At 46.3% G+C, this 11,955-nt stretch overlaps 1 protein-coding gene across 1 annotated transcript; it reads right to left on the reverse strand.

The window, feature by feature from the left end:
* Positions 1-10,602: 10,602 nt before the first annotated feature.
* PRR9 (proline rich 9) lies at positions 10,603-11,262 on the reverse strand. Its single transcript, XM_004331653.2, has one exon. The coding sequence runs from the start codon at positions 11,260-11,262 to the stop codon at positions 10,912-10,914; it is 351 nt and encodes a 116-aa protein (XP_004331701.1). The 3' UTR covers positions 10,603-10,911.
* Positions 11,263-11,955: the final 693 nt, after the last annotated feature.

The following is an 11,955-nucleotide window of genomic DNA, read 5'->3' on the forward strand; positions in this document are numbered from 1 at the left end:
TTTTTCTTTTTTCTTTTGCCCTATCCAGGTATGTGGGGAGTTTCTTGCTTTTTGGGAATTGTGAGGTCTTCTGCAGCATTCAGTAGGTGTTCAATAGGAGTTTTTCCACATGTAGATGTATTTTTGATGTATTTGTGGGGAAGAAGGTGATCTCCAGGACTTACTCCTCCACCATCTTGAAGGTCCTGGCCAGATGGAGTCATCTTTTAAGGCCTTGAATCAAATCAAATGTTTCTTCTCTGCTTAAAACCCTTTGGGGTCTTCCCATTGCACTTTGAATAAAACCTTAACATCATTTATACAGCTTGAGGTCTGGTGGGATATGTGGTCATTCATATTAACAAGGATACACACATGCGTGTACATATTCACCCTGGCCACAAGGTCCCTGAGCCAAGATAACCTATTGGTAGGGGTCTGGGACTCATCAGTGTCTTGCAGACCCAATACCCAGTAAAATGCCTGACATGTAATTTGTGTTCAAAAATAATCGTTGAATAATAGATTAATGAAAGAAGTTTATTTGATATCATATTGAGTTTTACTGAATGGGAAGATATTATGCATGTTACCATTAACTTTGGAAGGTATTATGGAGAACATCTATTTTAAGTATAATGCAGACTCTGGAGCCAGACAACCTGAATTTAAAACTCAACTTTCTTAGTTATTATCTGTGAGACGCTAACTTACTTCACTTCTTTGAACCTCAGTTTCTTGTCTATAAAATAATGATAATAAGATGGCCTACTGCTATTATATATAGAATTGATGAACTACCAGGTCCTACTGTATAGCACAGGGAACTATATTCAATATCTTGTGATAAACCATAATGGAAAATAATAAAAGAAAAAGAATGTATACTTGCGTGTAACTGAATCACTTTGCTGTACAGCAGAAATTAACACAACCTTGTACAACAATGTAAACTATACTTCAAGAAAATAAACTAAAAAAAAGATGGCCTACTTCTTTTGGTTGTTATAAGGATTATAATGGTTAATATACATGAAGTGCTTAGAAAATTTCTGCCACAGAGTATTTGCCATTATTATTATTATTATTATTATTATTATTATTATTATTATTACTCTACTCTCTACCTGGTACAGGAATGACTCCAACATTCCTGGCAGGTAGTTTTGCAATTCTAGTGATGGGGAATGCTCTTCCTGAAATCTTGAGCTACTTCTAACAAAATTCAAAGCTATTTATTGTAGGATTGGCCCCCTTCATTAGCATGGAAATCTATGCTAATAGCGACTCTATGCTAATTGTAATTAAAGGTTGATTCCGGGACCCAATTCCAATGTGTGTGTGTGTGGGTTCTCCCACACTAACAAGCAATTTCCAGACACCAGCTGGGTGTCCTAATAATTCAACTCAATTCTGACACTATCTACCTGGAGATGACATCAGATTCCACAGGTTAAGAGCTCAGTTGTACAAGATTGCACCTTTGCCCTTGCCCACCCCCACCCCCAACTGCAAATGGCAGTCACTAGTCCAGATTGTTACCTGTGCTTCTGAGGGACTGGCTAGAGAAATCAGTTTCCCTGTGCAACTCCCTCCTTGGGTTCCATTAATTTGCTAGAGCAGCTCTCAGAATTCAAAGAAACATTTTACTCACTAGATTACCAGTTTATTATGAAAGGATGTAACTCAGGAACAGCCCGATGGACAGATGCAGAGATGCATAGGGCAAGGTATGGGGAAAGGGCCCAGAGCTTCCATGTCCTCATGGGTTGTGCCACTCTCCCCTAATCTCCATGTGTTCACCAAACCTGGAAGTTCTCTGAGCCCACTCCTTTTGGGTTTTTATGGAGACGTCATTATATAGGCATGATTGATTAAAACATCGGCCATTGGTGATTGGTTCAAGCTTTAGGCCTTCTCCCCTCCCCAGAGGTCAGGGGGTGAACTGAAAGTTTCAACCCTCCAATCACTTGGTTGATAACCGGCCCCTGTCCTTAGGTAGGGCCCCAAAGTCACCTCATTAATATAACAAAAGACAGCTCTATGGTTTTCTTAGGAAATTCCAAGGGTTTTAAGAGCTCTGTGCCAGAAATGAGGATGAAGACCAAAACTATATTTTTTATTATAAATCACAGTATTACAGTAATAATATTAATAACCCCTCGTATTTTACCAGTTACAAGGTGCTTTCACAAATATCTCATTTGATCCTGAGGATAGCCATCTAGGAGAAGTGTGGGTGAGTGATTGCCATTTCAATTTTACAGATATAGAAACTGAGACTGGGAGATTTGCCCAAGGTCGTGCAGCTACTAAGTAACCCAGGGCTCCATGATAAAAAAATTTCCAGGTGGAGGGCTTGTCTACCAAGGCTGTGTAAAATCATCCACTGGGACCATGAAAAAATATTTGAACTTTTCTCTATATTTGTCTCATCCTTTAAAATCATCTACATTTTACGTTTGTTTTCTAACTTATATAATGTTAGGATTATGGTGCATATTGATTGCTTATAAATAACATATATGTATTATATAAAGAGCTCAAATAAAACTTTAAACTTTTCATTACAGTATGCTTTCATGAAAGTATCTAGAAAAGTGTAAATATCATGAGTGCACCGCTCAATGAATTTTCACAAACTGAACACACCAAGGTAAGCAGCTGTCAAATCAAGAAACAGAATATTACCAGTGATATTACCACGGTCTCCCTTCTGCTCCCTCCCATTTATTACCATCCACCCCCGACTCCTGTAACTGCTATCCTGATCTCTACAACACAGATTTGCTTTGCTAGTTTTTGCACATTATGTAAATGATATAAATGGAACCATACAGCATGCTTTATGTTGAGCCATATGAAATTGTCAATATTCAGCAGTTTTTGATCTTCATAAAGACAATTTCATGTGGTTCATCCTAATACTTTGTGTGTGTTTCCTTTCTCCCTCACTTAATTTTTACTTGTGAGAATCATCTATGTTGATGTGTGTAGCTGTACATCATTCGTACGCATCACCGTACGCTATCACATTACGTGACTGTACCACAATTAGTTTATTCATTGATGGGCATTTGTGTAGTTTCTGATATCTGGCTATTATGAATAATACTTGAATGAACATTCTAATATCTGACTTTTAGTGACCACGTGCCGGGTATATGCCTAGGAGAGGAGTTCCTCCGTCATTGGCTTTCCTGATATTCAGCTTCAGTAATTGCTGCCAAAGAGTTTTCCAAAGTGGCTGCACCAATTTGCACTCCCGCAACCTCTCCAACACTGCACATTCTGTCTTTTTAATTTTAGCTCTTCCAGCGGGCGTACTGTTAGAGGTTTTAATTTGTACTTCTCTGATGAATAATGAGGTGAACATGCCTTTATCATGGGCTCATTGGTCATGCTCAAATATTTTGTATTAAAAGGTAGTGCACCGTAAAGAGCTTCAAGACTTGGGAAGAGTGGGATATTTTCTCTAATAGCCTGGACTACTTTTTTCTCAGACTGCTGTGCGGGAGGAAGTCCCTGTCTTCTGGTGCTGAGACCAGGGGAAAGGGAGTGGGCGCAAATGGAGAGGGGACATGAAGACTTCCCCTTCTCCTTTCCGCAGGGTTGGCTCTGGGTGTGAGAAACTTGTTCTGCAACCAGCACTCAGTTTTCTGCCCTGATGTGGTGTGTTCCTGGTCCTGGGGTCCTGGGGCAGATGTCTTTTCAGTGACTGGCTGGCAAAGGCTGTTTTCACTACATTCAGAGCAACCTGTTAGGAATTTAAGTGCAAGACTAAGTGAGACTTAAAGGACTAATAAAATATCGAGTCCAAACTTCCTATAACCTTCTTGGGTAGTCATTGGCCTCTTCTTGCATACTTTCAGCGACGGTGAACTCACTACTGCATGTGAAATCCTTTTCATTGCTGGGTTATTTAATTCCTGATATGAACAGAAATCTGCCTTTCTGTACCCTGAACTCATGGACCCATGCTCTTTCCTCTGGGATCACATTTGAAAGGTCTGAAGACAGCTGTCATGTGCCCTCTAAGTCTTGCCATCTTTGTATGAAACTCCCCCATTTCTCACTCACGGCTCACGTGACAAGAGGCCTCACCCTTCTGCTCACATTCATTTGGATAGAGTAAAAGTTGGTCAGTGTCCGCCTTCAAGGGCAGTGTCCAGGAGGAGACTCCAGAGGCTGCTGACCTGTCCAGCTCTGTTGCAGATGCATCTCTCTCTGTGTTAGCACAGAGAGAGCTGCATCTGCTCCCAGCCTCCACATGGCCAGACCCTTCAGATCATTCACTTTTCCATTCAGACCTCATGTGCTAAGATAGGCTTTTCCAGACTACCTGACGAAACAGACTTCCTCACCAGACACTGTCTCATCATCTTGTTTTATTCTCTACATTTTCTTATTTATGCATTTGTTTAGTTGCTTTTCGTCTGTCTTCCTGCATTCATCTAAGCTCTGGGAGGCAGATCTTTATGTATCTCATTCATCACTGTATCTCCAGTGCTTGGAACAGTGCTGGCCCATACAAGGCTCTCAGATTTTCTTTAAAGGAAAGAAATGGTGGGGTCCAGATTTGAATTCCGGCAGTCGGATTCCTGAGCTTACGTCCTGAACCCCCATGCACGTTGCCCCCACCCCATACATTATTTAACTCTGTCTTGCACATTTAGCCTTCCTCCCACTCTGTTAGATGCTACATCTCTGTGCTCTTGCCTTCGCAAGCACCTGGCTTTGGCTGGGCCCCAGTGTGTGCGGCCATCTCTGACTCAGGCCCAGCGCTTCCATGGCCAGTAGGTGGTGCTGTTGGGAAGAGAAAAGGGGTTCCCAGGGCTTTTAAAGGCTGGCCAGTGGTTGAGACTGTTGGAGAGGAGGAGAGATGGGGGTCTTCAGGTTAGATAGCTCTGCCAGCCCACCTGCCTCTTCTTCTAGCCATTTCCAGGTGTGAGGCCAGTGTCTGTGGGAGAGAAGAGAGAGCAGGGGTGGGTGAGTCCAGACCTGGTGCCCATTGGCTGAGATGTCCTGGGGCTAATGATGGTAGTGGGGATGGAGAGGGAAGACGTGGGGATATCCCCCACTATACTACCTCTCTAAGCCAGGACCTACCAGTTCGTGCTTATACAGGGCTGATCTGGGCACCTGCCAGTTGATCTAATGTCCTCCAGCCAACACACACACACACACACACACACACACACACACACACACACACAGAATGGGGTTAGAGAGGGGCACCAGGCCGCAGGCACTAAGACTTCTGGGCTTGCAGTTTTCCGGAGAGGTCTTCCTATTCCAACCTTGGGCTGCAAATTTCTCCAGTGTGGAGAGTCTCATCTGCTCTCCCTCTGTATTCCCGTACCATCAAGCATCGTGTCTTATACATGCAGGTACCTGGTTAGGGTGATCATATCGTCTTGGTTCGTGGGGGACTATCCCAATGTTAACACCAAAGTCAGGCATCCTGGGAACCCCTTCAGTTCCAGGCCAGCCAGGATGAGTTTTGTCACCCTAACAATAAAAGAAGCCTCCTTCATCTCTGCCTCAGAGGACATGCTGGTTGGCTGACTCCGAGAGTGTCTAAAACTTAATGTGGTTGGTCCTATGAAGACAGCCAAAGAGCACAGCCAGGCCCATGGGCCATCATCTGGAGCTCTCGTGCTGACAGGAGACACAGGCCACTCACACACAAGGCAGCTGTAAGGGACCACAGACCCCTAGGGACCAGTGTGGGTACATGGCGCCCAGGCTGAAGTGCTGCAGGGGTCTCCCTCTACACTTAGGAAGTGGGCCTGACATCATGGAAGGTTTCCTGGAGGAAGTGAGTTTGAAACACATGGGTTGGCAGACACAAGCAGGAGGAGGATCCTGGATTGGAGAGGGGCAGGTGCAGGTGGTAAGGAGGCTATGATGGTTGTCAGGTGCACATGAGCGTGGAACAGGTGGACCACACTGGCTCAGGAGAAAAGGGAGGTCCAGAAGGCGAGGTAGTAAGGAATAAAGTGGAAAGAGATGTGCTAAACCCTGGCTGAGAAGATTGGATTTGGAAGTTAGTGAGGAATTACTGTAAGGTGCCACTCAGGGCTGAAGTGTTTGGCCCAAAACACATACTTAGAAAAGTCCTAAATTTGGGGGAGCCACTTCTCATCACTTACCTGTCCTCCTCCTTTCCTTTAGCCTCAAGCCATGGTCCCTCTGCTGGTCTCCAGGAGTTTGGACCCCCGGAGGGCCTCTGGGGAATATATTAGAGGTCAGAGTAATTTCCTCTGTCTCCTGACCTCAGGGTCAGGTCTTCTGAATCTCCCTGTCCCACTAGGCTCCTCTGGCCCCAGTCCCAACTCTGCCCAAGAGAATTAGATGAGTGAGGTGAGTCTCAGTGCTAGACAAGCAGAGCGAAGCTTAGCTGTCACACTGGTATCATCACCCCCTAGTTGTACATCTCCAGTTCATAGAAGCATGACAAGTCCAAAAGCAGCTCCTGTCACCAGCAAACAGATCTCATCATATGAATTTTCTTAAACTGAACCCAAATTTGTAATTTCTGCCTATTTCTCTTCCAACTCCATCCTTTGCAAACTCACAGAAATCCATTTCCTCCCTCACAAAAGCACTTAAAATACGTGAGCAAGGCTATCCTGCTCCTTCGGCCAATTTCTTCTCTAGACTAAATAGATTTCAATAGTTGCTACAGTGAAAGTCCTCAGGCCACGGTTCCATCACGCATCCCCCTCCCCTGGGGCCTCTGGAGCCTGGCACGGGGCCTGTGCAGAGTGGTTCTCCACAAACAGCTACCGAAGGAGTGGATGAATCCCACCACCCTCCCTTATGCTCTTGTCAGTTTGCATCTTCTCTTGGCACACAGAGCCCATGGGTCCCACACTTGTCACATATTGAGTTAACTGGGTCAAAAGTTGAAGTCAAATCAAGTTAGAGAAAATTTAAAAGTTTATGGTACGAACAAAAGGACAGTTTGCAGAACTGGAAGACTTCTAGCAGAAAGTGGCAAGAAGCTGAGAAAAAGAGGGTCGTAGCTTGGTTTCTTTTTTTTCTTTCTTTTTTTGATGTGGACCATTTTTAGAGTCTTTATTGAATTTGTTACAATATTGCTTCTGTTTTATGTCTTGGTTGATTTGGCCCTGAAGCATATGGGATTTTAGCTCCCTGACCAGGGATCCAACCCACACCCACTGCACTGGGGAGCAAAGTCTTAACCACTGGACCACCAGGGAAGTCCCTAGAGCTCTGTTTTGAAAGTGAGGAAGTACATTGATCTCTACCGTGATTGGCCACTAGAAACCTGCATCCCTTTTTGGCTAACGGTGCTACACAAAATTACTCTTTTGTAGCTGATTGGCTGGGAAGCTATGAAATCATGCTGACATGAGGAAAGCTTAAGTTTGCTTATGGTCAGAAGCCAACAATTTGGGGGAATCAGGACAGTTTTAGTTTTGGTTATGTGGCTGTGGGTGTTTGGTGGAGGGATATATGAAAACTATGGCATCTGTTTGTGGTTTTCTTGAACAATTGTCAACAAGGACTCCTAGCATCTGCGACTCTCCCTGGTAATACGCTCCCCCCCCCCTCCCCCGCTTCTGAAAGGCTTCAGCTCAGATGCAAATAGCTGAGGGAGTCTAGGTGCTGTGGGCTTGGTCCTGGCTGTCCCCATGACCCAGGTCTGTGTCACTAGGGCCCCAGCTCCAGCAGCAGCAGCAGCGCAGGAAGGGCTGGGTCAGAGCTCTGTGAGCATGAGCACGGTGCGGTGGTTCCTATGACAGAGCTTGATGAAGGCCTGCTGGCTCCCCGACGTCTGCTCCCCTATCTGCAATCTGCAGGTTTGTCTCCCTCCATCTGTTGAGGCCTCCCCTGTAATCAGCGGGTTATCCTCTTTTGGATATGGCTGGACTCCCCCTGCTTGTCTGCCCCGTGCTTCCGCTCAGCATCTGAGTGTCTGATCTTGGACTCCAATATGTGCACACATTTTTTTTTTCTTTTTTGTGGTACACGGGCCTCTCACTGTTGTGGCCTCTCCCGTTGTGGAGCACAGGCTCTGGACGCGCAGGCTCAGTGGCCATGGCTCACGGGCCCAGCCGCTCCGCGGCATGTGGGATCTTCCTGGACCGGGGCACGAACCCGTGTCCCCTGCATCGGCAGGCGGACTCTCAACCACTGTGCCACCAGGGAAGTCCTGTGCACACTTTTAATGCCAGAGATCAAAGACGTTCCTTGGGCTTGAGCCAGGCTGGAAAAATGTCCCAGAACATCCTCAGCCCAGTCAGAAGCTTTCCTGCTGGGAAGACTCTCTGGAGTCTCTTTGCAGGCTGGGGCCCTGGGGAGCAGCTGGTTTATTCCAAAATTGGAAAATGGAAGAGAAAACTTGTTCCAAGCAGGCAAGAGAACTGATTCAGACCCCTGGAGATGTTCAGGGACTTGATATGTGCAGGAGGTTTTGGAAAGTGTCCTTTGGTGTGTGTGGCCCGTGGAAAGACAGCTCTCTAGCTCTGCACAGGGATGCTGCCTGCTTGGATCTTCAGCACCTGCCACCTGGTAGGTGATCAGTGAAGCTCTGCACAGGGTTACTGCCTGCTTGGATCTTCAGCACCCGGCACCTGGTAGGTGATCAGTGAGTGCTTCTTAGGTTCATGAATGAATGAATGAGAAGAAGACAGCTTCTAGAAACTTCATCTGTGTGCCATGGGCACTTTCCTCATGCAAATAGGAGTCTGTTGTGGAGTCAAAAGAAACTCTGGTTAGAATCTTGACTTCACTACTTACTAGCTTTGTGAGGCCAGACCAGTTCCTTAACAAAGGGGCAATATACACCCCCTGAGGCTACTGCCAGGATTCCCTTAGAGAATGTGCGTAGACCTCAGGGCCTGGCACTTGCCACCTGCAGACTCAGTGAGTGCCTGAGGGCTCCATGTTGCCGCTTGAAATCTCCCCCAAGTCATCTTCCAGCTCTTTCTTGCCTTAGAAAATCTCCAAGATTGAGACACTGGGGTGGTCCCAGTGCTGGAAAGACCTCAGTTCAGCCAAACAGCTGAGACCTTGGGCTCCCCTTCAGGGAGGGGCTGTCCTGGCCATCCATGGGGGCACAGCCATACAGGCTGAGGAGAAAGGGGGACCCGGGGGATGAGGGAGGAACCTCTCTACCCCTCAGGAGGCTGGCCCTTGACTCAAGCTTCAGGGCCCAGGTCAGACCTCAGGGCACAGCTGAGAAACCGCCATTGGTTCTCTCCTGTAAGTCTGGAGTCTACTCGGCCCTTTCATGCAACCTCAGAGCCCACAGCCTTGTGTATCCTCCACAACTGGGCAGTGACAGGGTGCAGGGAGGTGACCCAGGATGCCTGACTTTTCTGAAATCTGGCCAGATGGTAGGGCAGAGTTTGTGTTCATCTCAGATGCACACCTAGGTCTTCCCTCTGACAGGGATGCTATGCTTGTGGGTATCATGGCTCTTCCATGTAACTCCCCTCCTACCCATTTTAGCCCTTTTGTCTGGAAAACAAGGATCAGAGAGGAAAGATGCTGTAGTGGAAAGAATCCTGGACCTGAAGTTTTGAGGCCCCAGCCCCAGGTGGATTTTCTCAGGTGTAAAATGTGGGCATAGCTGAGCCTATGATATATTGTGGATGGGAGTGAGATGGTCCAGGTGCCCCTTAAGGAGGCTTCTTTGAGCATGGCTGTTCTATGTACCTTAGAGGGCTGTTTCTTTTTTTTTAAAAAACAATTAATTAATTAATTTTTGGCTGCAATGGGTCTTTGCTGCTGTGCGCGGGCTTTCTCTACTTGCGGTGAGCGGGGCTACTCTTTGTTCCAGTGTGTGGGCTTCTCATTGTGTAGCTTCTCTTGTTGCACAACATGGCCTCTAGGCGCCCGGGCTTCAAGAGTTGTGGCTCAAGGGCTCTGGAGCGCAGGCTTAGTAGTTGTGGCATGCGGGCTTATTTGCTCTGCAGCATGTGGGATCTTCCGGGACCAGGGCTCGAACCCGTGTCCCCTGCATTGGCAGGTGGATTGTTAACCACTGTGCCACCAGGGAAGCCCTGGAGGGCTGTTTTTTATTCCTATTCCAGATTATCAAAAAAGGAAAAAATAGTCATCACAAGCACAGCAGGTGGTTGGTTGGTGGAGAGGAATAAGCACACATCAAGTCAGGCATTAGTTTTAGGATCAGCTTTATTCTGCATTTTACCTTCACCAGGGAGAAGAAAGCAAAGAAGCTGGAGAACAGACCAGCCTGCACCACACAGTCACAAATCACATCTCTAAAGAGTATACATGGTGGAAATAAAGGGCCTAAAGCAGGTCAGCAATGAAGCAAAAAGATCAACCATCAGGACCCCAAACATTTCATCTCATCTTTCCTTATTGGCTGTTTGGAATCAATTTCATTTAGTTTCCTTTTTAAAAGCACAGCCAACATTCCAACATCTAATCATTTTCTGTTCTTTTTTGGGGATGCAGAGACAAAATTACCCAGTTTTTGATTTTTGCAACATCACCAACTTCTTCTCCACAGCCATGGTGGTGGTGATCCACACAAAGACCACCAAAATTCAGTTTGTTTTGAGGCTCAAGTGAGAGGTTCACACTCTGAAAGAAGGATGGAGGCATCCTTGGCTGTTACACGCCCAGGGCTGGGTGAATTTTTGCCCCAAAGGAGCTGAACTAGGCTTCTTTGGTCGCCCCTGATAACCACATCATATTCCTACAGCAGAGACATTCTAATAGATTGTTGACAACATTTATTCACAGAGGTTGAGGAAATACAGAAAGAACTGTCTTCAGAGACACAGACCAAGTCCTGGAATACTGAAGAAGCCAGGAGGCAAGAGCAGGGTGCACATAGACGTACCTATAGGAGAAGGTCACCATGACAGGGGTTGGAGTTGGGCTGGGATCATCTTCTTGACCCCCAAATGGCATTATGAGCAGCTACTTTCCCTTGCCAGGGGGTAAGCACTTCTCCTGGACTTTCTGTGGGCAAACCTCCACACGTTTTGTCTGAGATATCTCCTGGCATGTCTCCACACACTGAGGTGGGCTTTGGTCTTGACATAGAGGTAGGCATGGGTCTTGGCCTTGCTGTAAGAAGTTTTCTTGGTTTAACTCCTGGCACTGAGGAAGATGCACCTCTTGAGCTTGCACTGGGTACTTCTTTTGGCAAGAGTGCTGGCATGGGGGGAGGCACACCTCCTCAGCCTTTGCCTGGCAATGCCCTTGGGTCTTTTGAAGACTTGGAGAAGGCATGCATGGCTGTTTGCACTGCTGCTTATTAAAGGACATCCTAGGGTGATTTGCAGGACCTGAAACAAACACAAGCTTTGACATTATTTGCATTAACAGTAACAGGCTGGGAATTGGCGGGATGAAGGATTGTTAGAGGGGAACAGGGAGCGAATGATTATTAACACTAAGAGCTCATTTCTCTGCTGATTTTTATTCCTTTCTCTTTTCTATCCCTACTTCAGCTCTCTCTGACACCCGTCTCCTAGGTGGGGATATTCTCAGAGATTTTGTCAATATCTATAGGCCCAAACTCCTAAACCCAATCCTTCCATGGATCTTTTCATTCTCTCCTATTTGACTAATCTTTTTGAAAATTAGATGCAGGAGACTAGGTAGAATACACAGAATGGTTTGAGAAGCCCAAGAAATGGCAAACCACTTCAAAAATCAGAATAAACTACAGCCCAGTAGAGGAAGAGAATAGTAGCTTCCCCGACACAGAGCAGAAAGGGAGAGAGAGGGCACAGACGTCCCCACTTACCTGATCTTCAACAACCCTCAACAAAGGATGTGGATGAGGGGGCTAGCCTGGTAGGGACTTTTATATAGTGCTTGGTCCAGCCTCCTGCAAGACAGACTGGCCACGTGGGCTGAGGTCTTAATTGTGGGGTCACCATAACAAGCTTCCTCTGAAATTGCCCATGGATTGAGTGACTGCTTGGGATGCCTGTTAATCAGCCTCCATTTTGA

This window comes from Tursiops truncatus, chromosome 1 (assembly GCF_011762595.2).
Source record: "Tursiops truncatus isolate mTurTru1 chromosome 1, mTurTru1.mat.Y, whole genome shotgun sequence".
Lineage (NCBI taxonomy): Eukaryota > Metazoa > Chordata > Mammalia > Artiodactyla > Delphinidae > Tursiops > Tursiops truncatus.